The 23011-nt window shown below is 42.7% G+C and overlaps 1 protein-coding gene, 1 non-coding gene and 1 pseudogene across 2 annotated transcripts; all 3 read left to right on the forward strand.

Annotated features, from left to right (window-relative positions):
* The first annotated feature begins 403 nt into the window (after positions 1-403).
* Positions 404-586, forward strand: LOC125501980 (annotated as a pseudogene).
* Positions 587-15703: 15117 nt separating this feature from the next.
* Positions 15704-15858, forward strand: LOC125501974. Its single transcript, XR_007279721.1, has one exon. It is a non-coding gene; the product is annotated as a 5.8S ribosomal RNA (ribosomal RNA).
* A 273-nt stretch (positions 15859-16131) lies between these two features.
* On the forward strand, positions 16132-19031 carry LOC125501867. The gene is made up of 2 exons (XM_048658980.1): positions 16132-16594; positions 17153-19031. The coding sequence occupies exons 1-2, from the start codon at positions 16442-16444 to the stop codon at positions 18566-18568; spliced, it is 1569 nt and encodes a 522-aa protein (XP_048514937.1). The 5' UTR covers positions 16132-16441; the 3' UTR covers positions 18569-19031.
* The last annotated feature ends 3980 nt before the right edge of the window (positions 19032-23011 follow it).

Below are 23011 nucleotides of genomic sequence, written 5' to 3' on the forward strand. Positions count from 1 at the left end.
GGTGTACGGCAATATAAAACCAATGACGAAGCCCCTGCAAACGCACGCGAGCAGCCTCCCTCGGCAATATTCTAACGTGTTCTGTGTATGTCTACTTAATTATTCATCTTTTTATTCATATTTTTATCTATTTATTTACTTATTTATTAGAAAACAATTTTCAATCTCCGACCTAGGGCCGTTGCGGCCCTACACTATTATTTCAGAAAATATTTAAACTAGGCGAGGGTCCAGATCCGGTTTTTTTTCCATTATTTGACAATTTTGAACAATACGCTCCGAAAGCAAAATTATCCAACTGATTTGGCCCCCGAAAATACTTATATATACATTATGAGCCCTCGCCAAAAAAGCAACAAGTATTGTACTGACACCCCCGGGCATGCAGTGTACGCCCGGGGGAACATTTGTTGGAAAAAATAAACGCCTTTCATCTGTTCTTATGAGCTTCATATCTGATACGCTCACCATTGGGGAGCCAGAATAATCATCTGATTTTTGGAAGTCGACGGAGTGTCGGGGCTTGCTTCGGCTCTGTCACGGGTTGTCTCGGCATTGCAGTGCCGCCGTGTACGGCTCAATAATCTCTAATCAAGAGACTCAGTAGACTCTCAGGGTCTGCGCATCACAATCATCAGTTTCATTCCATTATCTTCATCAAGCGAACACGAATTACTGTTGTCGAATGTCTGCCTGACCTACAATGTTATGCTGAGACTTCACTTTTTGCAACTCCCCCGTTGACTCACCTCTGACGACACCGAAGGAGGAATTTGCCGCACGGCCAACGGGCGGTATTCATGGTCCGGTCCCCATACGGTGGTCAAATGAGACGGTCTTCGTTAAGTTGAGCTCGACCTGCTCCTAAGCATATGCCATAACCGATACACCCTAGCGCCACCTGAAAACTCCAAACAAGACGGTCCAATGACATGAGGTCGATTGCTGGTCCAGCTAGGAATTAGATTCCGCTCTATCGTGATTAAATAGATCATGGTCCACTCGGTGATAGATCTAAATTTGTGGCTGAGGTTTCAGCGTGCACTTTTAGGTTACATTGATCTTCATGAAATCTCAATAATTTTCGGAAACAGAGTCGTAATAGTATAACCCACCCACAAGCTTTATATTGTGAAAAGTGCATCTGCATTAGTGAGGGAATAGCTAGGCTAGGTCCAGTGGGTATATAGGCAATAAAGTGAGATAGAATAGATAGATTAGGTAGAATAGAACGTCATCTATCTCCGAAAATTTCACGATTTCTAAATCAGGCTGCTTTGAGCGCCATAATCTGCTGATTTACGTAATCAGATTAGTTGTTGCTTTTCGCGCAACACATTGCTGCTTTACGCGCATAACGAAGAGAAAAGGAGGACTTTAAACTAATCTAACCATTGGTCAACTCGCGATCATGATCAGTTTGCAGATACCAATTGTTAATGACATGTTACCGAATGTAATCCAATCTGGCGAATGGCTTTATGATGATCACATAAATCATTTCTCATTGCTTCTGGAGAAATGTTCAGAATATGCACCTCAGGAGACATGGCGGGTACAGATGCCTGATACAATAGAACCTGTTTCGCCAAGCGTCAAGCATGTGCAAATTTTGCATAGTAGTACGCAAGGAGCTGAACACTGGGTTTGTAGCTACTACGATACAAAATCGATATTCATATACGATTCTTCGAATTCAAAGGTGCTCCGCAAGAACCATAAAATATACTTCAGGGCGTTGTTTCCCTTTCACAACTTCTCACAGAATCCTGTACAATTTCCTAAAGTTCAGCGGCAGCACAATGGGTCTGATTGTAGATCGCTTTTGCTATTTCCATTCTAAATGGGGGGAAACCTAACCAGGTAACATATCATGCAACCCTTATGCGGGCACATTTGCTAAAATTATTCAAAAATAATGAAATCCAACCGTTTTCATGTACAGACGGAACGAATAGTGTTTCAGCAGTCAAAGGAACTGTTCTTCTCTTGTCTCATCGTGACGACAATCAGCTAGTTAGTGATGAGATTTGTCTCACAACACAAGTTTCATCTGTGATTAAGAATAGAGAGAAGATAGCACTTGAAAATCGTAAAAGCGTGTTTCGTCTCACACCGAAGTTGGATGCTACGTCCAAAGATATAATAACATCTGGTGGGTCGTTGACTGACGTACATATGGATCACTTGAATGACTCAATTGAAAATTATTCAACACTTTCGCCTCAAGGAACGTGGCGAGTTCGAATGCCAAACACAATTAGGCCGGTTTCTCCGAATAAAAAGCATGTTCAAATACTGCATAGCGGTAATACAGGACTAGACGGGCACTAGGTATGCAGTTATTTCGACAGTAAATCGCTATGCATGTACGACTTATTAAATAGGAAGACTCTTCATGAGCACCATGGGATATACTTGAGAAAACTGCTTCCTTTTCATCAGTTTTAGTGGCAACGTATCAAATTCCCACAAGTTCAACAGCAAAGTAATGGGTCCAAATGTGGAGTCTGCTATTGCATTCGCAATATCGCTTATCAACGGTCATAACCCATCACAAAAAAATTATGATATCTCTCAGATGCGAACACATCTGATAAAAATATTAGAAAGCAACGTCATAGAAAACTTTCCATGCGTTAACAAGCAAAAGACTACCGCTTTGAAAATTTCTGGTTCCTCCAGAAAACGTCAGGCACCTGGCGTAATTGTCGCGGGACAACATACACAACAAAATAAAACGAGAAATTAGTTGCACGAGGTAGCACAATTCAGAAATAACCCTCTGTTAACGAAAATGTCGCATCCACCGCACAAGGATATGAATGATAATAATGATGAAAATAATATCAAAAAAAAAGATGACAAGTCATGGGAATCGATTCAGAAAGATGAAACTTCAGCAAAGCCCCTAGTAGAACCATGCGACAGCAACACATCTGGACGTACATTGTCGGTCGTGGATGATCGGTTACATGATCGCAACGTACAAACCATCCTTTCCGCGCGTATCTCAGTTGTTCAAAAACGTAGAGAACAATACAAAAAATGTTATTATACGAATATCGAAGCGCAGCGAGCTTGGCAGCGAGAACGTTAGGCCCTAAATGTCATGAAGCGCAAAGCTCGACAACGAGAACTTTATCTCTTCAATAAAGAAACACGCCGTGCCAGAAAAAACATATAGTGTAACGTGGTGCACCCAATCGTCTAAAGATAGGAAGAAAAAGATACGTAGAAGCATAGATATTAGAAGTAAGCGACACGAATACCGATCCACGGAAGTGTGTAGGTCAGTATACGTGAAGCGCGCTAGCAATTGTTTTAATTTCATGATCGCCGGGAGTACCTCAGAAGGCCCCGAGCAAACCAGATAAGTTGAGTATGTGACTCCTAGAGGGACACGAACGAATAGTAGCCTCTCGTGGGAACAACAGGATGAAGGGGATATATAATCCACCGAATTCCTCACTCAACCAGGATCACCATATCCCTTGTACCTGATCGCCTAGCGAAGTTGCTGGCATCGCGGAGTGGCTTCGGTCCCTCTGCCTGTCCAGATCTTCAATAGGTTTTCTCTTAAAGAAGTCTTCTTTTGCCCGGTAAAGTTGCTGGCATCGCGGAGTTGCTTCGGTTTCTCTGCCTGTCCAGATCTTTACTCGTAGAATCTTGCCCGGTAAAGTTGCTGGCATCGCGGAGTTGCTTCGGTTTCTCTGCCTGTCCAGATCTTTACTCGTAAAATCTTGCCCGGTAAAGTTGCTGGCATCGCGGAGTTGCTTCGGTTTCTCTGCCTGTCCAGATCTTTACTCGTAAAATCCTGCACAAATCTGAGTTGCTGGCATCGCGGAGTGGCTTCGGTCTCTTTGCCTGTCCAGATCTCTGATTTTCCCCTATTTTTGGTTCGCATGCCGGCATCGCGGAGACTCTTCGGTTTCTTTGCCTGTCCGGAGCTATAACCACCTAAAAAATCTATTCCCCCTAAATTCAATTGAATACTAAAGTCAACGCATTGAGGTTGCATTAAATTCCCTCCTTGTACCTAGATTCTGGGATATGGTTGTTCTCTACAAGTATAGGAGTTTCTAGTATAAAAAATAGTAGAACCTTTAAAAGTGAGAAAACAGAAAGAGTAATAAAGATAGATAGGATAGTCCCTAAGAAAGGATATCTGTTATTAAACAATTTGTGAAAAAAGGAAAGAAATCCTCTTAGCCTTAAGAAAAAGTGTTTGTAAATTCCTATCACTCCCATATAATTGTGTGTCCTGAATAAAAACCTATGTTTCACTATAAATCCTTCCTTCCTACGACGCAATCATAGTCCAGTCCTATTTATTTTTTGTATCCGGCCCAAGGACGTATGTCCAATCGACCGAGGAGAAGAGTCTTAAAAAAAAATTAGTTGAATTTCAACTTGGCGCCCAACATTCACATTAAATCTGCCGATTGTAGCAAACCGGTACAATTGGCGCCCAACGCGGGGCTTGTTTTGGAAACAAAAAGTAATTCATTCATAAAAAAAAAAAAAGGGACTATGCCGCGTACCCGTGGTGAAGGACGGATAGGATCCATGTCCTTAGTGGATAAGGAAATCGTAACACAAGAGGCAAACCCTCACGAACATAACTCTGGCGACGAAGGTTCCTCAATGGCAGACAAAGAAAGTAGTACCATAGCTTCACTAGTATCTTCTTTTAATAGCTTTTGCACCGAAGTACGACATGGGATGCACCAGTTAACAGTTCAAAATCGAGAAACCCTAGAAAAAATAGAATTTACCGAAGAACGGTTACAACGAAAGATCGATCATATTACAGTTAGGTCGAATCCCGTAGAAGTCTTAATCCATGATTTAGAAAGTGCAGGTGAAAATAACGTCATACCCGAGCCCTCTCCACCGCGGAATTTAACTGAGTTTCCTTTACCGGTTTTAGCAAATTTAGCTAGAAGTAACCCACCCGTGTTTACTAATAGAGACAACGTGTTTCCTGCTGAATTCCTAAGCGATTTAAATGATTGGTTTGAAAAATGGGGTATCATAGGTGATGCCCGACTGGCAGAGATAAAAACGCGTAACAACATTTTCGGTCCAAGTGTCAAACTTTGGTTTGGAGTTGTAAAAACAAAAATTCGAACTTACGAAGAATTTGTCGAAGAATTCTTACGGACTTATTGGAATGAAGCAATTCGTCTTCGTCGAAAAACTGAATGGTCGAATCGTAGGTTAGATCCCCGGGAAAATTTATCATTCACGGAATATTTCTACGATCAGGTGCATCGAGCTCTTCAAGTTGATAGTCGCATGACGACGTTTGAAATAAATTACAATGTAATTAGGCAATTTCCCTTCGAAGTAGTACAATCACTCATCGGAAGTGTTGATTGCGCCAATACCGACTCGATTATCCAACGGTTAAGCATTATGGAGCATCCAATGTATCTAGATTACCCAAACCCACCTGGGAACTCTTCAAATCAGTTTTTCCAAAACCAAAGATCGGCATCTAATCAAGATCAGGAGAGTGTCAATCGCAATACACATCCAAACAACTCTCAAAATCAAAACTATAATGCGCAGAATTCAAACTCACGTTGGCAGAATTCAAACTCGCGTTGGCAAAATCAAAGCTCGCAGGGGCAGAATCAAGATTCGCGATCGAGATGGCAAAGTCAAAATTCGCCACCTCAAAACTACGAACTATCAAATCAAGATTCGCAACAGCACAATGAAAATTACAACCCGCGACCGCAGAATCAGAATCAGAATTGGAGACAGCAAAATCACCATCCCCAACAACAGAATCAGAATTGGAGACAGCAGAATAGCAATCTCCATCAACAAAATCAAAATAATTACTCGCAGAATCAGGATCTGCAACAACAGAACCGAAATTCGCAAGGAAGACGACAGGACGATGAGGAAGATAATCATTTAAACTCTCATCGGGCCTAGGCTGCCCCGATTCTAGTCTAGGTCCAGGGCCTGTACAAACCATAGCTCGGGAAATAAAGAGTGAAGCTTATACCCCAATTGCAAAGAAGAGTCACATCATAACGAAAAGTTCCGAGTTACCAGACGACGATTCACCAGACGAGCCGTTTACGCAATACGAAGAGGTTCGCGAGAAAATGCCTTTTGATGAAGAAGTCAAGAAAATAATTCAAGAAATTAATTCCTTGGACGAAACTCGAAGAGTAAAGTTAAAAGAATTTCTCCTAAAGAATACCGGAGCATTCAGCAACCAACCTGGGTGTACCAATGTCTACGGAAACCAGATTCAGTTAATAAAAAGCAATTCAATAACTGCTCTCGTGCATACAATTCCTTCAAGAAAAGCAGTAGGTGAAGAAATCAGGTTAGAGATGATAGAAAAATTATTTAAAATTAAAAAAAAAAAAAAAAAAAAAAAAAGAATGTAAACTAGGTCTACACCACGATCCTTACTGTAATGAATATGTCTAAAAGCATCGAGATCTACTCAACGAAAAACGTTGCGATCAACTCTCCTCATTTAGACCTATTCATTAGGGGGGCATTGTAACGTGGTGCACCCAATCGTCTAAAGATAGGAAGAAAAAGATACGTAGAAGCATAGATATTAGAAGTAAGCGACACGAATACCGATCCACGGAAGTGTGTAGGTCAGTATACGTGAAGCGCGCTAGCAATTGTTTTAATTTCATGATCGCCGGGAGTACCTCAGAAGGCCCCGAGCAAACCAGATAAGTTGAGTATGTGACTCCTAGAGGGACACGAACGAATAGTAGCCTCTCGTGGGAACAACAGGATGAAGGGGATATATAATCCACCGAATTCCTCACTCAACCAGGATCACCATATCCCTTGTACCTGATCGCCTAGCGAAGTTGCTGGCATCGCGGAGTGGCTTCGGTCCCTCTGCCTGTCCAGATCTTCAATAGGTTTTCTCTTAAAGAAGTCTTCTTTTGCCCGGTAAAGTTGCTGGCATCGCGGAGTTGCTTCGGTTTCTCTGCCTGTCCAGATCTTTACTCGTAGAATCTTGCCCGGTAAAGTTGCTGGCATCGCGGAGTTGCTTCGGTTTCTCTGCCTGTCCAGATCTTTACTCGTAAAATCTTGCCCGGTAAAGTTGCTGGCATCGCGGAGTTGCTTCGGTTTCTCTGCCTGTCCAGATCTTTACTCGTAAAATCCTGCACAAATCTGAGTTGCTGGCATCGCGGAGTGGCTTCGGTCTCTTTGCCTGTCCAGATCTCTGATTTTCCCCTATTTTTGGTTCGCATGCCGGCATCGCGGAGACTCTTCGGTTTCTTTGCCTGTCCGGAGCTATAACCACCTAAAAAATCTATTCCCCCTAAATTCAATTGAATACTAAAGTCAACGCATTGAGGTTGCATTAAATTCCCTCCTTGTACCTAGATTCTGGGATATGGTTGTTCTCTACAAGTATAGGAGTTTCTAGTATAAAAAATAGTAGAACCTTTAAAAGTGAGAAAACAGAAAGAGTAATAAAGATAGATAGGATAGTCCCTAAGAAAGGATATCTGTTATTAAACAATTTGTGAAAAAAGGAAAGAAATCCTCTTAGCCTTAAGAAAAAGTGTTTGTAAATTCCTATCACTCCCATATAATTGTGTGTCCTGAATAAAAACCTATGTTTCATTATAAATCCTTCCTTCCTACGACGCAATCATAGTCCAGTCCTATTTATTTTTTGTATCCGGCCCAAGGACGTATGTCCAATCGACCGAGGAGAAGAGTCTTAAAAAAAAATTGTACCGGTTTGCTACAATCGGCAGATTTAATGTGAATGTTGGGCGCCAAGTTGGAATTCAACTAATTTTTTTTTAAGACTCTTCTCCTCGGTCGATTGGACATACGTCCTTGGGCCGGATACAAAAAATAAATAGGACTGGACTATGATTGCGTCGTAGGAAGGAAGGATTTATAGTGAAACATAGGTTTTTATTCAGGACACACAATTATATGGGAGTGATAGGAATTTACAAACACTTTTTCTTAAGGCTAAGAGGATTTCTTTCCTTTTTTCACAAATTGTTTAATAACAGATATCCTTTCTTAGGGACTATCCTATCTATCTTTATTACTCTTTCTGTTTTCTCACTTTTAAAGGTTCTACTATTTTTTATACTAGAAACTCCTATACTTGTAGAGAACAACCATATCCCAGAATCTAGGTACAAGGAGGGAATTTAATGCAACCTCAATGCGTTGACTTTAGTATTCAATTGAATTTAGGGGGAATAGATTTTTTAGGTGGTTATAGCTCCGGACAGGCAAAGAAACCGAAGAGTCTCCGCGATGCCGGCATGCGAACCAAAAATAGGGGAAAATCAGAGATCTGGACAGGCAAAGAGACCGAAGCCACTCCGCGATGCCAGCAACTCAGATTTGTGCAGGATTTTACGAGTAAAGATCTGGACAGGCAGAGAAACCGAAGCAACTCCGCGATGCCAGCAACTTTACCGGGCAAGATTTTACGAGTAAAGATCTGGACAGGCAGAGAAACCGAAGCAACTCCGCGATGCCAGCAACTTTACCGGGCAAAAGAAGACTTCTTTAAGAGAAAACCTATTGAAGATCTGGACAGGCAGAGGGACCGAAGCCACTCCGTGATGCCAGCAACTTCGCTAGGCGATCAGGTACAAGGGATATGGTGATCCTGTTTGAGTGAGGAATTCGGTGGATTATATATCCCCTTCATCCTGTTGTTCCCACGAGAGGCTACTATTCGTTCGTGTCCCTCTAGGAGTCACATACTCAACTTATCTGGTTTGCTCGGGGCCTTCTGAGGTACTCCCGGCGATCATGAAATTAAAACAATTGCTAGCGCGCTTTACGTATACTGACCTACACACTTCCGTGGATCGGTATTCGTGTCGCTTACTTCTAATATCTATGCTTCTACGTATCTTTTTCTTCCTATCTTTAGACGATTGGGTGCACCACGTTACAATAGATATCTGCTTGACAATAATATTCAGCGAAGTCTGAAACGTAAACGACATTTGTCCTATATAGAATAAGAACGTGAACGGCATCTTAAGCGGTATGCTGCCCAAATGGACAGAGAACGCGCGCGATTCCGAGCCAATTATTCACGCCGTTGCGATCCTCAGCGTTCGCAGATGCAGTACAATGAATTTAATGACATGCGAACCAAGAGGAATGATGACGTACGACAAAAAAAGTGCCGCCAGCAGAATCATCACAAAATATCGACTTATCCGCGCGGCTAATTCGATGACAGTCAAGCAATGTAAAAAGAAATATGTGACGAAGATATTACCAAAAATCAGTGAAAAACGCAGAACTGAGAGCAGATTAAAAGCAGAATCTATAGTGAAATGGTGTCTCCGTGAATGAGAATGTAACATCATAGCGTTGGAAAAAAATTAATGGCCGTTAAGATGCAGACACAAATATTGTCAACCAAAGCTGACGAATGTCGTGATTACAGTATTGAGGATAAGCTAGGTGCCTTATGTGGTCCATCTAAACACATTGCTTCCGGTGAACCCAATTTTGCAGAAGCCGCATACAAGAGTGTTCACTTATCAGACGCAATTGTTATCAACCGAACGGGGCAAGCAGTAAACATCTTGCCATTGGCTGAGCTAACGGAAAAATCAAAAGGCATGAATAAAAGTTGGCTCTGCGGTAACATAAGCAAAACCCAAGACATGAATCAGCTGAATAAATACCTCAGTTTCTTACAAATTACATCGAATTGCTCATTAGAACATATGAATAAATTCATTAAGCGTTCGGATCGTACTATAAAACACATAGACATTAAACTAGGTCATTCACAAGTGTGTTACATGGATAATGCCAGCTGCAAATCAATCTTTTTACCCGTCCAGATATTAGCACCACATTTCCCTTCGGTGCGAAACATACAGTGGTTAGTATGCAAGACAGTGAAGTGTTCTGAAAAAATACTTACTATAGACAAAGCTCTAGAAGATGGCGACAAAACGAAATTGAAAGAAACATCAGAACTTGCATAACACAAAGCAAATACTCTTGCCAGTAATGTTACGCAAGAAATAGATCTCAACGAAGGAATTATAATATCTAAGCACGTGATCGCGTTTAGAACATTAACAAAGCGATCTATGGATACTCTACGGTACGTATGTGTATCCTGTGGAAAACTTCGTTTCCTAAGAGAAATCACGAACGTGCAGAAATTCGGGAAACCTATAACTAGTCTCCTTTGGGCAGAACTGATGCAACACGTCGCAGCTCGAGGTAACGATTGCGATTATGTTTGTAAATACTGTCTCCCGAAGCTTCGTCAAGACATTTTGCCACTAAAATGCGTACTGAATAAACTTGCTACCGAGTCGGTACCCGAAGTTATATCGCGCCTGAATGACCACGAGCGAATCCGGATTCAAAGAGTAAAGGCATTCCAAACTAATCAAAGAATGGGCACCGTTGCAAAAAAACATCTACCCCATAGAGAGACGGTGCAAAAAGTCAAGGGCAGAACATTTCATTTGCCCCTTCCCCTTGAAGAAACTTTGAAAAAAGTCTGCCGTGAAATTAATATGCCAATTGATCTAGACCACAAATCCTTCATTCTGGTTCGTGGTATCCCAACAAAATCAAAATTGGTGTGGAAACAACTAGTCGATATGAATAAAGTGTGGGAAGCGTTAGTCTGGCTCAAGAAAAATAACCCACAATATTTAAAGATCGAGCTGCCAGCATCAGCCGATCTTTTGCTGGCTCACATAAAAGACGTAGAATTCCAAATACAAGACAACCACGATACAGAATCTGTTCATGATCACAAAGACGATCCTTTAGTCGAACATAACGAGACTGACGATGATGGAAAAGCTGATGAGTGCGCAGCATTACTCATTTTGAATTCATCAAACCGAGACTTATGTCAAAGCATTCACAATTTAGAACCGATCAACAATACCTTTTCTATCTATTAAACGATGCTAACAACAGACAATCAAACGGTGGTATTTAATACAAACTGAATATTATTAATCCAAGGGAGCGATTTACTGCGGCGAGTTATCTGAGTAAACTTTCCAAGTAAGAGTTAGAGGGAAATTTAAATGCTATATTTGCAAGATTACGTAATACGGAGCAATATGGTTCCTCACATTCATTCCAAGCGAATGATTGTGGTCGGATATGACAGAATATCTACGCGAAGTCGGAGGTCCCTCCGCCGTAAATGTGTCACCTAGTCAGCTAGTGGCCTCTGATCCAGTGTCCGCATGCAGATTTATCGACAATAAGTTCAAGGCTATGCTCGATTTCATATGTTCTCCAGATAATCCCATTGGAGAAGTAACGCATTTCTTTTGGAGGCGAGAATACCAAGGTAGAGGAACGCAGCATTTTCATCTAATGATCTGGATCAAAGATGCTCCGATTCTTGGAACATCTTCCAATCAAGAGATAGCAAACTTTATTCTTGAATATGCTACTTGCAGAATACCATCTAAAGATGTTTCACCAAACCTCTATCGTCGTGTTAATACGCATCAACGGCATACCCATAATTCCTATTGTTTGCGAAGTAAAGCGAACAAAAATGGGAAATCTGGAAGAGTCTGTCGTTTCGGGTTTTCTCGAACAATCACGAATAATTTAGTTATGCGAGACGTGGCCATTTTGATCGCTGGCAGGCGAACGCTTAAGTCTAAAAGCAGATTGTACGACCTGCCCCGCTCAGAAAAGGAAGGCGATAATACGGCCTGGGAAGGGAATATGAACATTCAGTTCATCGGAGAAAAAACTACACTCCTGAATCAGTACGTCACTAAATACGTCGCCAAGCCCGAAAAAAGCAACTCAGACACAAGTTCCGCAGATGTAAATTCCACGAAATCTTTGTGTAGTCGTTTATGGAATTTTGCCTTGCGCATGTTGAATCATGGAGAATGTGGAGCTCTTGAAGCCGCAGATACTTTATTGGGGATCCCATTGTACGGCACAGTTTCGGAAACTGCCATCAGGTGGATAGACGTGAAAATGATCAGAAACAGGAAAGTAAAATCTCGCAAGGAGATCGAAGCCTTGAAGGCCGATTCCACTGAAATATTTTGCGATTCGTAAGTTGAGACGCATTATCATGCACGACCACAGGGATTGGAATCTACCAATTTATACGACTTTGTACGATGGTACGATACAACGAAGGTAAAACCAACAAGTAGAGATGTAGAATATTATTCGATGGGCAAGTCGCTATACCTGAAGAAGCGTAAGCGTCTATGCCTTGTAAATCACTATAAAAATAACGTAAATATTCAACCGGAACGTTGACCCGCCTGAGTTCAAAGAACGACGTAATTAATGCAGGCAATACCGTATTTGCGCGTAGACAAGTTTACGTTGCTCTTTCGCGAGTAACCACACCAGAAGGTCTGCATCTGATCAATTACGATCCTCACTTCGTATTAGCGAATGGATCAGCCATTTCAGAATATAATAGCATGAGAAAAATGTATCGTCCAGATCCGATGCCAATGACTCTCACGTCGATCAGAGCGAAGAAGATACCTGACCGCAGATGGTCGATACCCAAAGATGTCGTCACATGTCAGGCACCAGCCGAAGAAACTGCAGCCAATTCGTGACGAATAAAAGGCTTACAAAATGTTGATCACATATCTTGTTACGCTAACGCAACAATCCAGTGTATATTACACTGCAAAACACTCAGAGACCATTTATTGCGTCAAAATGAAACAGATGATGTTTCGAGAACGTTAATTAATGATTATGATTACTCAGAAGACCCGGTGAATGTATTTACCGCTAGAAGACTTGCGGGTGAACAGTTCATTGCGAAGTAGCGGCAAGACGCGTCCGAATTTTCAACCGGTCTAATTTCTAATCACAATGACCTTAGCACGATTGTTGAGCATCAGATTGCGGTTATACCAATACCTCAATCAAATGCAGTACAATATTGTCATTGGCACTGCCTAAACTTTGCAAAAAAAACACCAAGGTTATCGGACATATTCAACGATAATCTATCGCACTGGAAAACGGTAAAAGGATCGTGCGATACTTGCAAGTCGGAAGAAATGTGCGCGAAAACTGAAATATTATCATCAAACAGCTGTTCAATCATTCAGCTGATACTATTTTCGGTAGAAAACGGAGAAGTTATGAAATCGAACAATTACGACTCTAAACATTTGCCCATTGATCATCCCCAGCACGACCGACTGCATGAAGTAAGACCAGTGATAGACTATTTGAACAAGAAATTTATCACTGTACCATTTGAGCATCGTCTATCACTAGACGAGCAAATGTGTTCAACTAAAATTAAACATTTTATGAAACAATACTTACCCAACAAGCCCCATAAGTGAGGATTCAAAGTATACGTTTTATGCTCTCTGTCTGGGTATGCCTACGGTTTTGAGATTTACTCAGGAGCTAAGGACATAGACCGTTTACCTGGCGAACTAGACCTCGGAGCTGTATCGAATACAGTTATTCGATTGTTACGACCAGTAACGAGGCACATCAATCATATAACTTATTTTGACAATTTTTATACGAATATTCCTTTGCTACATTACTCGACCAATGAAGGTATTTATTGTCTTGGAACAGTACAGAGAAACAGGCTTGGAAAGTCGTGCAAGTTGCCGGAGAAACGGGAAATTATGAAGTCTAACGTACCCAGAGGAACATATCACGAAAATGTGGCCTCTCACGAAGGCCACGAATTTTCGGCCACATGTTGAGAAGACAACAAACAAGTACTATTACTTTCCACGTATGTTGGCGCTGAACCAGCGGATACTATAACCCGCTACGAAAAAAAACTCAACGCCGATGTTCAAGTATCATGTCCTCGGGTCATAAAAAAATATAATGCACACATGGGCGGCGTTGATTTGATGGATAGCTTCATTGGTCGATATCGCATCCGCATAAAGTCGTGAAAGTGGACAACGAGGCTCTTCTACCACTTGTTAGACATGACTGTCATCAATGGTTGGGTACTATACAAAAAGGTGAACACAATGAAAGGAAAACTTCAGAAGAATATTATGAAGTTAGCAGATTTTAGAACTGAGCTTGCCGATACTTTATGTAGATATCAAAGTCACTCGAAGAATAAAAAGGAATGACCCAGTACCAACAGTCGACAAGACACTACAGTACCTTTTAAAAGACCCCGGACAGGTGTATAAGTACTACCGTCTACTGACGTGCGTTGCGATTGTATTGGTCATGAAAAAATATTTATGGATTCTAAAAATAAGTGTAAATTTAATAATTGTAGGAAACTTACCTGCTGGTTTTGTGAAGTGTGTAAAGTGTCATTATGCGATGATAAAAACAATCGATGTTTCGCATTATTTCATGCATAGGTATATCTGATTTCTTTATGGCGTTGATGTCTGGAGTATCAAGATTGATACCTGTTTTTTTTTTTCTAAATAAATATGTAAAATAAATATTGTGATTTTTTTGAGCTATTTTTTCCTTCATCTAGATTCTAGACCCTCAAGCGAACACAGTAATATTGAAAATGAATCACTTCCGTAAATCAGGCTACTAAGAATTAATGAGAAGAATTCATGAATAATAGGAAGAAAAGAATCCAAATCAATTACTGTGCCGAGTACATAGAAGTTTGCAACACGAATAGAAATTCTCGAGAAGATTGGAATGAATTAGAACATCCCTAATAATTAATTGAAAGATAACGAAATTGGAAAGCAATTGATGAAAATCAATTCAATGAATCAAAAAACAATAAAGATTGGAAAAATAAATTAAATTAAAAAAAAAAATAAAAAACAAAAATTGGAGGTAGTAGGACTTGGCGGGCTTTTTAGAAAAAAAAATTCAGAATTCTTGCAGCAGCCAAAAACAAACTAAGGCAAAAATGACTATATGGGTGAAAAAAAGCTAGAAATATAAAAGGACATTGCTACTACGCCAACCTACGGGGGCGCAAGAACGAAAACTCTCTATCCATTCTGGACGATAGCGATGCGGATCGTGATGCCATTCGTCGATCAGATTTGTGTGAGGTAGCGACATTGTGCGCGTTGCTGAGCCCGCTTCTGTTGAACGGGACGCTTGGTGTGCGTTTGAATCAACCGTTCGGTCGATCCCCCCGCTTTGTACGAGGCGTGGCGCGCGATTGATCGAACGGTTTTTTTTATGTTTTTTTTTCATATTGTTTCATTTCAAAGATACACATGAAAAAAGTTACCATACTTTCACGGGGTAACCTGCTCCGGCTGGAGTTTGGCTCCACCGGGGTGACGTCGCGTTCTCCGCGGCGGAAGGTTGGCGACGAACTTTCGCCCCGTGAAATGCAATTGAGATCTTATTCCTTTTGCGTAACATTACCAAAATCCACGTGCCGTGGTTCCCCCCAGACACAAAAAATATGGCTCGATCGAATTATACGCGGCTTCCTCCTCGCACGTAAAGTGTTGTAGAGTACAAGCCGCACTCGAGCCTTTCGGAGGGGTTCCGCGCGTCACGCGCATGATATTTGGAATCACATTCGAACTGATCGTACAAAGAAACGCTTGAAGCGAGGTGCACGAATGATCGCAAGATTCTTCGCGTCACGACGAGCCGGCGTAACAACCGAACAATTGTCAAAGTGTCTCCTCTACCCTCCGTTTTGACTCGAGGTGCGGCCGGAGACACCGATGCAAAGTGAAAAAACGATTACCCTGAACGGTGGATCACTTGGCTCGTGGGTCGATGAAGAACGCAGCTAATTGCGCGTCTACTTGTGAACTGCAGGACACATGAACATCGACATTTCGAACGCACATTGCGGTCCACGGATACATATCCCGGACCACGCCTGGCTGAGGGTCGTTACAAAACAAACACGTGGCCCCACCTCGCAAGAGGAGCGAGGGTCGCGTGCGCAAGAATTGGGCGTTCACCGCTGTGGTCCGCGCGCGAGCCCGCGGCGTCGCCTCAAACGATTTTGAGAGACTGACACGGTACGACTCGCGTCAACCGCGCAAAAGTCGGCGGGTTGGTGCATCGCGCTCGTGTGGCCGGTCGTCGCGTCCCAGCGCTGGTATAATAGTCGAGAGGAACGTCGATCCAAGCCGCGCGATACCTGCGTTGCCGCCCGTTTTGACGAACGGGTTGCCGTTAGCAAAAATTTTGGTGAGAGAAAAGGCCCGCGTGCCAAACGCCTCATCGTCGAATTGATGACGGTTGTGTGGCGCGCGCGTGTCGTTTGTCGTAGAGACCCTTTTCTGACAGAGTCTTGCCAATGCGAGATTTCTTTTGTTGGGCTCTTACGGTCTGGATCATTAATGGCGGGTCCACCGAAGGAACGAATCAGAATCGTGATAAAACGTAGAGCGCTAAAGCGAAGGAGGCTTGAAAAACAATTGCGAATTAGGTAAGTATGCAACTGAATATATCAAAGTGACGCTGAAAAATGACTGGTTGCGCGGCTTTGGGATGCTCAAATAGGAGCGAAAATGGTATAATTTTGAAACACTTCCCTAAAGATCCGAAGAGACGAGAACATTGGGCAGCAGCTATCCACCGTCCCAATCTAAAATATACGAGTTCGCCAGCTTTATGCGAGGTAAGAATTTGTAAAAAATTAATATGAAGATCCCACCGCGTTTCGTATAATATGTACTCCAATTTTGAAAGCGGCGGATTAAGATTTTGTATTTTTTTCTCTCTTTGTAACAAGAGACTCGGTATAGTCTCGCGCCAATTACATTCAAAAGAACGGGCGTCTACCGAGTATGTTTACTGCGACGGGAGCTCAAAAGCGGAGTTGGGTTCGCGTTTCATTGAATAGCTTCCATATTTATAATATTACAGCGAATGTAGATTTTACTAGTTTACGGAAATATGTCCTAATTGTTTTAAGTTACTTTATTTGATGCACACGTCGAAATTGAGAAGAAAAATTAGATGCACACTACCAATTGCTTGGCAAACCTTTAAAATGGCCTAACGATTATGTGAAAATCTTTACTCGGTTATCAACGGACTACGGAAAGTTGAAAATGATTGAAATGCAGGTGCCGTTCTCTGTGAATTATCCTAATCCAAGATTTTTATTACTATGTGGATTAGTATATGAGTCCACAGTCCACGAAACATTTCATGTCTTCCAACAAATCTCCAGGTACATTTCGCTAAAGACGCTTGGGAGCGAACACGCGAAGATGGTTCCCGAAAATTGAAAATAACCGCGGTTCCATCCCTTTTCATCCAGTGTGTCGGAAGTAAGCAGCGGGACCGCTCAGTGGGGCTTACCGCGAAGCTGGTGCCGGCTGCCTTACCTGAAAAAACACCCAACATTGAATTCGTCGAGCAAACACAGGGAGTATATGATTTGGAATATTCACTTACCAGTCCCTCTTCAAAGTCATCGTCAGTATCCTGGACAAACTCCTCGCTCGAGCCATCTCACTTTCCTTTCACCTCCTCGCCAAATTCCTCGGCACAGTATCCTCTTTGCTCACCGCAGACTTTACATAGCAAAGTTGATCGATGTTCCAGGTTACTAGAGAAGAGTGAAAAGCATCGTAGAGTGCTCCAAAAAAAAATAAAAGCATTAGAAATTGAAAATAATAGATTGCGGGCAAACATGGATATTGGAGGCGTGTTCAAATCTTTTCTCAACGCGGATCAACAGAGGATGATCGAACAAAAATACAGAAAATGTACCAAGTGGTCCACAAGCACGATAAAAAATGCGTTAAAAATTAAATTTTCTTGTGGCAATAACGGTTATAAGGAGATCTTAAAACAAAAGTTTCCGCTACCATCACTCCGAACACTCTCTCGACGAATGCAGCATATTAGCTTCTCCAGTGGAATACAAAGTGACATTTTTGATTTACTGAAAACAAAATTCGAACATGTAGAGCATGAGCACGAAAGGCAATGTGTGATAGTTTTTGATGAAATGAGCATTCAACCTGCAAAAGTCCACGATGTTTCCACTAACCAGTTCATCGGAAATGTCACTTTGCCAGGGCACAAACCAGATATTGCAACCCATGCACTTGTCTTTATGCTGGCAGGAGTCACTGTACGGTGGAAGCAAATTGTTGCCTATTATTTTACAGGACATTCGGTAAATGGTGCTTATCTGAAACCAATTTTATTAGAAATCATACAAAGAGCGGAGAAAAGTGGACTCACAGTGACTGCTGTTACATCTGACATGGGTACTGCAAACCGTGCACTGTGGGCATCGTTTAATATAAGTGCAGGTCGTCATACCGATGTGAGCAACAGCTGTCCACATCCGATGGATGCCCACAGAAAGTTGTATTTTCTTGCTGATGTTCCTCATTTGCTGAAAAATTTGAAGGCTAGCTTGATAAATAATAAGATAATTTGGCTATCAAAAACTACTCAAGAAAAGTACAATCTTCCGACAAATGCCGTTCAAATTGAACATTTCGAAGATCTCATCCGGACTCAATCCAATCTAAATTTTCTTCTGTCACCTAAAATGAAGGCAGAAGATTTAGAAAGTTCTCAATTTTCAAAAATGAGGGTCAATAAGGCCAAGAATATGTTTTGTTAAAATGTTAGTGCTAGTTTAGAACTTCTTGCCCACGTTGAAGACGAAGAATCTTACCAAACTACCGCCTGGTTTGTAGAAAAAATCTCCCAATGGTTTGCTCTCATGACTTCTCGACACCCCGTGCTTGCATTGAGCAAATGTAAAATTGATAAGTACAACGAAGCTATACAAATTTTAAATGAAATAAGAGATATTTTTCGGGACATCCAGAAAAGTCACAAAAATGTGTGGGAACCCCTGCAAACCGGAATTTTAATTTCAACCACTTCAATTTTACAGCTTGCTGAATATTATCTTGAAGAAAAAGGCTTACCGTTCTTACTGACGGGACGATTTACACAAGATTGTGTGGAAAATCTCTTCTCCATCGTGCGATCAAAACAGCCAGTTCCAAATGCATTGCAATTTAAACAAAATCTTCGGCTTGTATCTGTGTCACAGTTCATCAAAAATATAGATAAAGGCAATTACAAGGTGGATGATCGTGAATTTTTTGATTACCTTTTAGATGTTACATCCAAGAAACAGTCACTTCCCAGTAATCCGAGTCATCCAAATCCAATTAATGTTCCTGAAATATCAAATATTTTGTTGAAATTGAATACATTTGAGCTGAATTCCTTCTACTATCTTGCTGGATATATTGTTCGGGGTATAAAAAATAATCAGCTAGTTTGCAATGACTGTGTGGCTAGCATCGGGTCACAAAGACCGATACCCCATCGGTATGCCAGACTCACTAGTAATAGAATGTATACGGATAGCACTTTGTTTTTTTGCAAACCTTCAGCATTTGTATTCTTCTTGAAGTTGGAAGAAATTTTTCAAACTTACTTTGACTATGTGTCCTCTTCACAAATAGATGGAAAAAGCTTCCTGCTTGAAAAGTTTACTGGCGTGCAAGACAGATTTTTAAACAGCTGCCATGATATCCGAAGCAAAGTTCTCAAGCGATTCATTGTATTCCGCCTAAGAATAGCAGGGAGAAGAAAAATAACATCAAATACTATTTATGACAGTAAAACAGTGGCTATGCACCAGCGCATAAAGTAAGTATTTGTCATTGATTGTTGTTGACCCACTACTGATGAAGGGTTACACTTTATGTTACTTGTTCTATTCTGGTATAATGTGCTATATCTGTATTTTTTTACGTTGATTAGTATTGTAAGCGTCTTATAATAACTTTACACAAGATTTTGGTAGATCCTATTTGTAAGTAAAAGTCTAATATACTATTTTTAATTTTCATACTTACCTTCTATTTTCCTCCACGAGTTTGTATGTATATGATATACTGGTTAGTGCCTGCAAAGTTTTATATTGTGTCCCTGTCATTGATACGCACGTGTGTATTTTTTATGTCACTGTTTTTCCTATTTGTGATTATATTAATATTCTTTCAAATTTGTAGATACTTACGTACGTAGTGTAGTCGGTCTTTTTGCTACTCTTCATATAATACTCCTGTTTTTTGTATTTACGTACGTACATGATAAAGCCCGTTTGTTATAACACCGTTTAATATTAATATATTGAACCTACGTAGTTGTACGTAGTAGTTGTACCTTTAGAATAAAAGGAGGTGAGCATTGGTTATGGTTGTAGGAGTGCAATTATATTTCAGTTATTACATACCTCATAAATAAAAAAGGGACCCTATTCTCGACCTCAAGTTTTTATGATTTCAACCAGCCCCCTGATGTACTTCACTTCATTCCAACATTACTCGCAATTACCGAGCACGTGCTTGAAGCGTTGACTTAACCGTTGACAACGACTCAACGGTTGACTGATCGGACTGTTTTCGGAAACGATTCAAATGCCGCGCGTAAACTGGAAGATAAATGGCGGCGATTGGCAAGACTCTGTCAGTAAAGGGTCTCTAGTTTGTCGGGTTGACGAGAAAAGGTGGAGTCAAAATAAGAATATCCGCGGAGTCAGATTTTCGATGATCGTCCGTGATTTTTTTCTTATTTTGCGCTCCCCCTCTCGATCACACCCTAGTCGTCTCCGTTGAAAAACACACCACGATATGTTTTGTTCGAACGATTCTTTGACGATCTCAGAGCAGGCGAGACTACCCGCTGAATTTAAGCATATTAATAAGTGGAGGAAAAGGAACTAACCAGGATTTCCTTAGTAGCGGCGAGCGAACAGGAAATAGCCCAGCACTGAATCCCGCGGTTTTGCCGCTGGGAAATGTAGTGTTTGGGAGGATTCACTTATCCCGGGGCGTCGATCCGAGTCCAAGTCCATCTTGAATGGGGCCACTTACCCGTAGAGGGTGCCAGGCCCGTAGTGACCGGGACGCGCCACGGGAGAATCTCTCTTCAGAGTCGGGTTGCTTGAGAGTGCAGCTCTAAGTTGGTGGTGAACTCCATCTAAGGCTAAATATGACCACGAGACCGATAGCGAACAAGTACCGTGAGGGAAAGTTGAAAAGAACTTTGAAGAGAGAGTTCAAGAGTACGTGAAACCGTTCAGGGGTAAACCTGAGAAACCCGAAAGATCGAACAGGGAGATTAATCGTCAGCGAAACCAGCTTCGCCGTGGCTCGTGATGCTGGGACCTCGCGTCCACGGCACTCGTCCGCGGTGTTTATGTCCGGTGACGCCGGCGTGCACTTCTCCCCCAGTAGGACGTCGCGACCCGTTGGGTGCCGGTCTAAGGCCTGGGTGAAAGCCTGTCACGTCGTTCGCGTCGTGTCAGACCCCCAGTGCCCCGTCCGACTGTCCGGCGGTACCCGCACGGTATAGAGCCGCATTCGACTGCGTCAAGACCCGCCGCAAGCGCGGTCAGCGATTCCCGGTGGTTCGGACCTAGCGCCGTCACCGGGCCTGGCCAGCTGTTGGTCGGCGGTGTTCTATGACCGGCTCATTAGAATTTTATATTGTTACCGGTCGGCGACGCTATTGCTTTGGGTACTCTCAAGACCCGTCTTGAAACACGGACCAAGGAGTCAAATATGTGCGCGAGTCATTGGGAGACTCAAACCTAAAGGCGCAATGAAAGTAAAGGTCAGCCTAGCGCTGACCGAGGGAGGATGGGTCGCGTCACGATGCGGCCCCGCACTCCCGGGGCGTCTCGTTCTCATTGCGAGAAGAGGCGCACCCAGAGCGTACACGTTGGGACCCGAAAGATGGTGAACTATGCCTGGTCAGGACGAAGTCAGGGGAAACCCTGATGGAGGTCCGTAGCGATTCTGACGTGCAAATCGATCGTCGGAACTGGGTATAGGGGCGAAAGACTAATCGAACCATCTAGTAGCTGGTTCCCTCCGAAGTTTCCCCCAGGATAGCTGGCACTCGCGTACAAAATTTACACGAGTCTCATCCGGTAAAGCGAATGATTAGAGGCCTTGGGGCCGAAACGACCTCAACCTATTCTCAAACTTCAAATGGGTGAGATCTCTGGCTTGCTTGAACTATGAAGCTACGAGATCTCGGATCAGAGTGCCAAGTGGGCCACGTTTGGTAAGCAGAACTGGCGCTGTGGGATGAACCAAACGCCGAGTAAAGGAGCCAAAGTCTACGCTTATGGGATACCATGAAAGGCATTGGTTGCTTAAGACAGCAGGACGGTGGCCATGGAAGTCGGAATCCGCTAAGGAGTGTGTAACAACTCACCTTCCGAAGCAACTAGCCCTGAAAATGGATGGCGCTGAAGCGTCGCGCCTATACTCGGCCGTCAGCGGCAAGAGAGGCGGCTTTGACCGTCATGAAGCCCTGACGAGTAGGAGGGTTGCGGCGGTGTGCGCAGAAGGGTCTGGGCGTGAGCCTGCCTGGAGCCACCGTCGGTGCAGATCTTGGTGGTAGTAGCAAATACTCCAGCGAGGCCCTGGAGGACTGACGTGGAGAAGGGTTTCGTGTGAACAGCCGTTGCACACGAGTCAGTCGATCCTAAGCCCTGGGAGAAATCCAATGTTAATGACGGTGTATTTTTATGCCATTTAACGCATCACGCACGCTGTAAGCTCCCCGTCGATTGGGGGGTGGACGGTTTTTGTTCTACCTTGCGGGCCTTCGCGAAAGCGTTGTCGCCCGGAGGAAAAAACGGATCCGTTCGCGTGCGTGCGCGCGGCTCGAATCGAAACACACCCGTCGGGCGAAAGGGAATCCGGTTCCTATTCCGGAACCCGGCAGCGGAACCGTTTACAAGTCGGGCCCTCGCAAGAAAGCTCGTCGGGGTCACCCAAAAAGACCTGGAGACGCCGTCGGGAGATCCGGAAAGAGTTTTCTTTTCTATATAAGCGTTCGAGTTCCCTGGAATCCTCTAGCAGGGAGATAGGGTTTGGAACGCGAAGAGCACCGCAGTTGCGGCGGTGTCCGGATCTTCCCCTCGGACCTTGAAAATCCAGGAGAGGGCCATGTGGAGGTGTTGCGCCGGTTCTTACCCATATTCGCAGCAGGTCTCCAAGGTGAAGAGCCTCTAGTCGATGGA

The sequence above is a fragment of the Athalia rosae genome, chromosome 7 (assembly GCF_917208135.1).
Source record: "Athalia rosae chromosome 7, iyAthRosa1.1, whole genome shotgun sequence".
NCBI lineage: Eukaryota > Metazoa > Arthropoda > Insecta > Hymenoptera > Athaliidae > Athalia > Athalia rosae.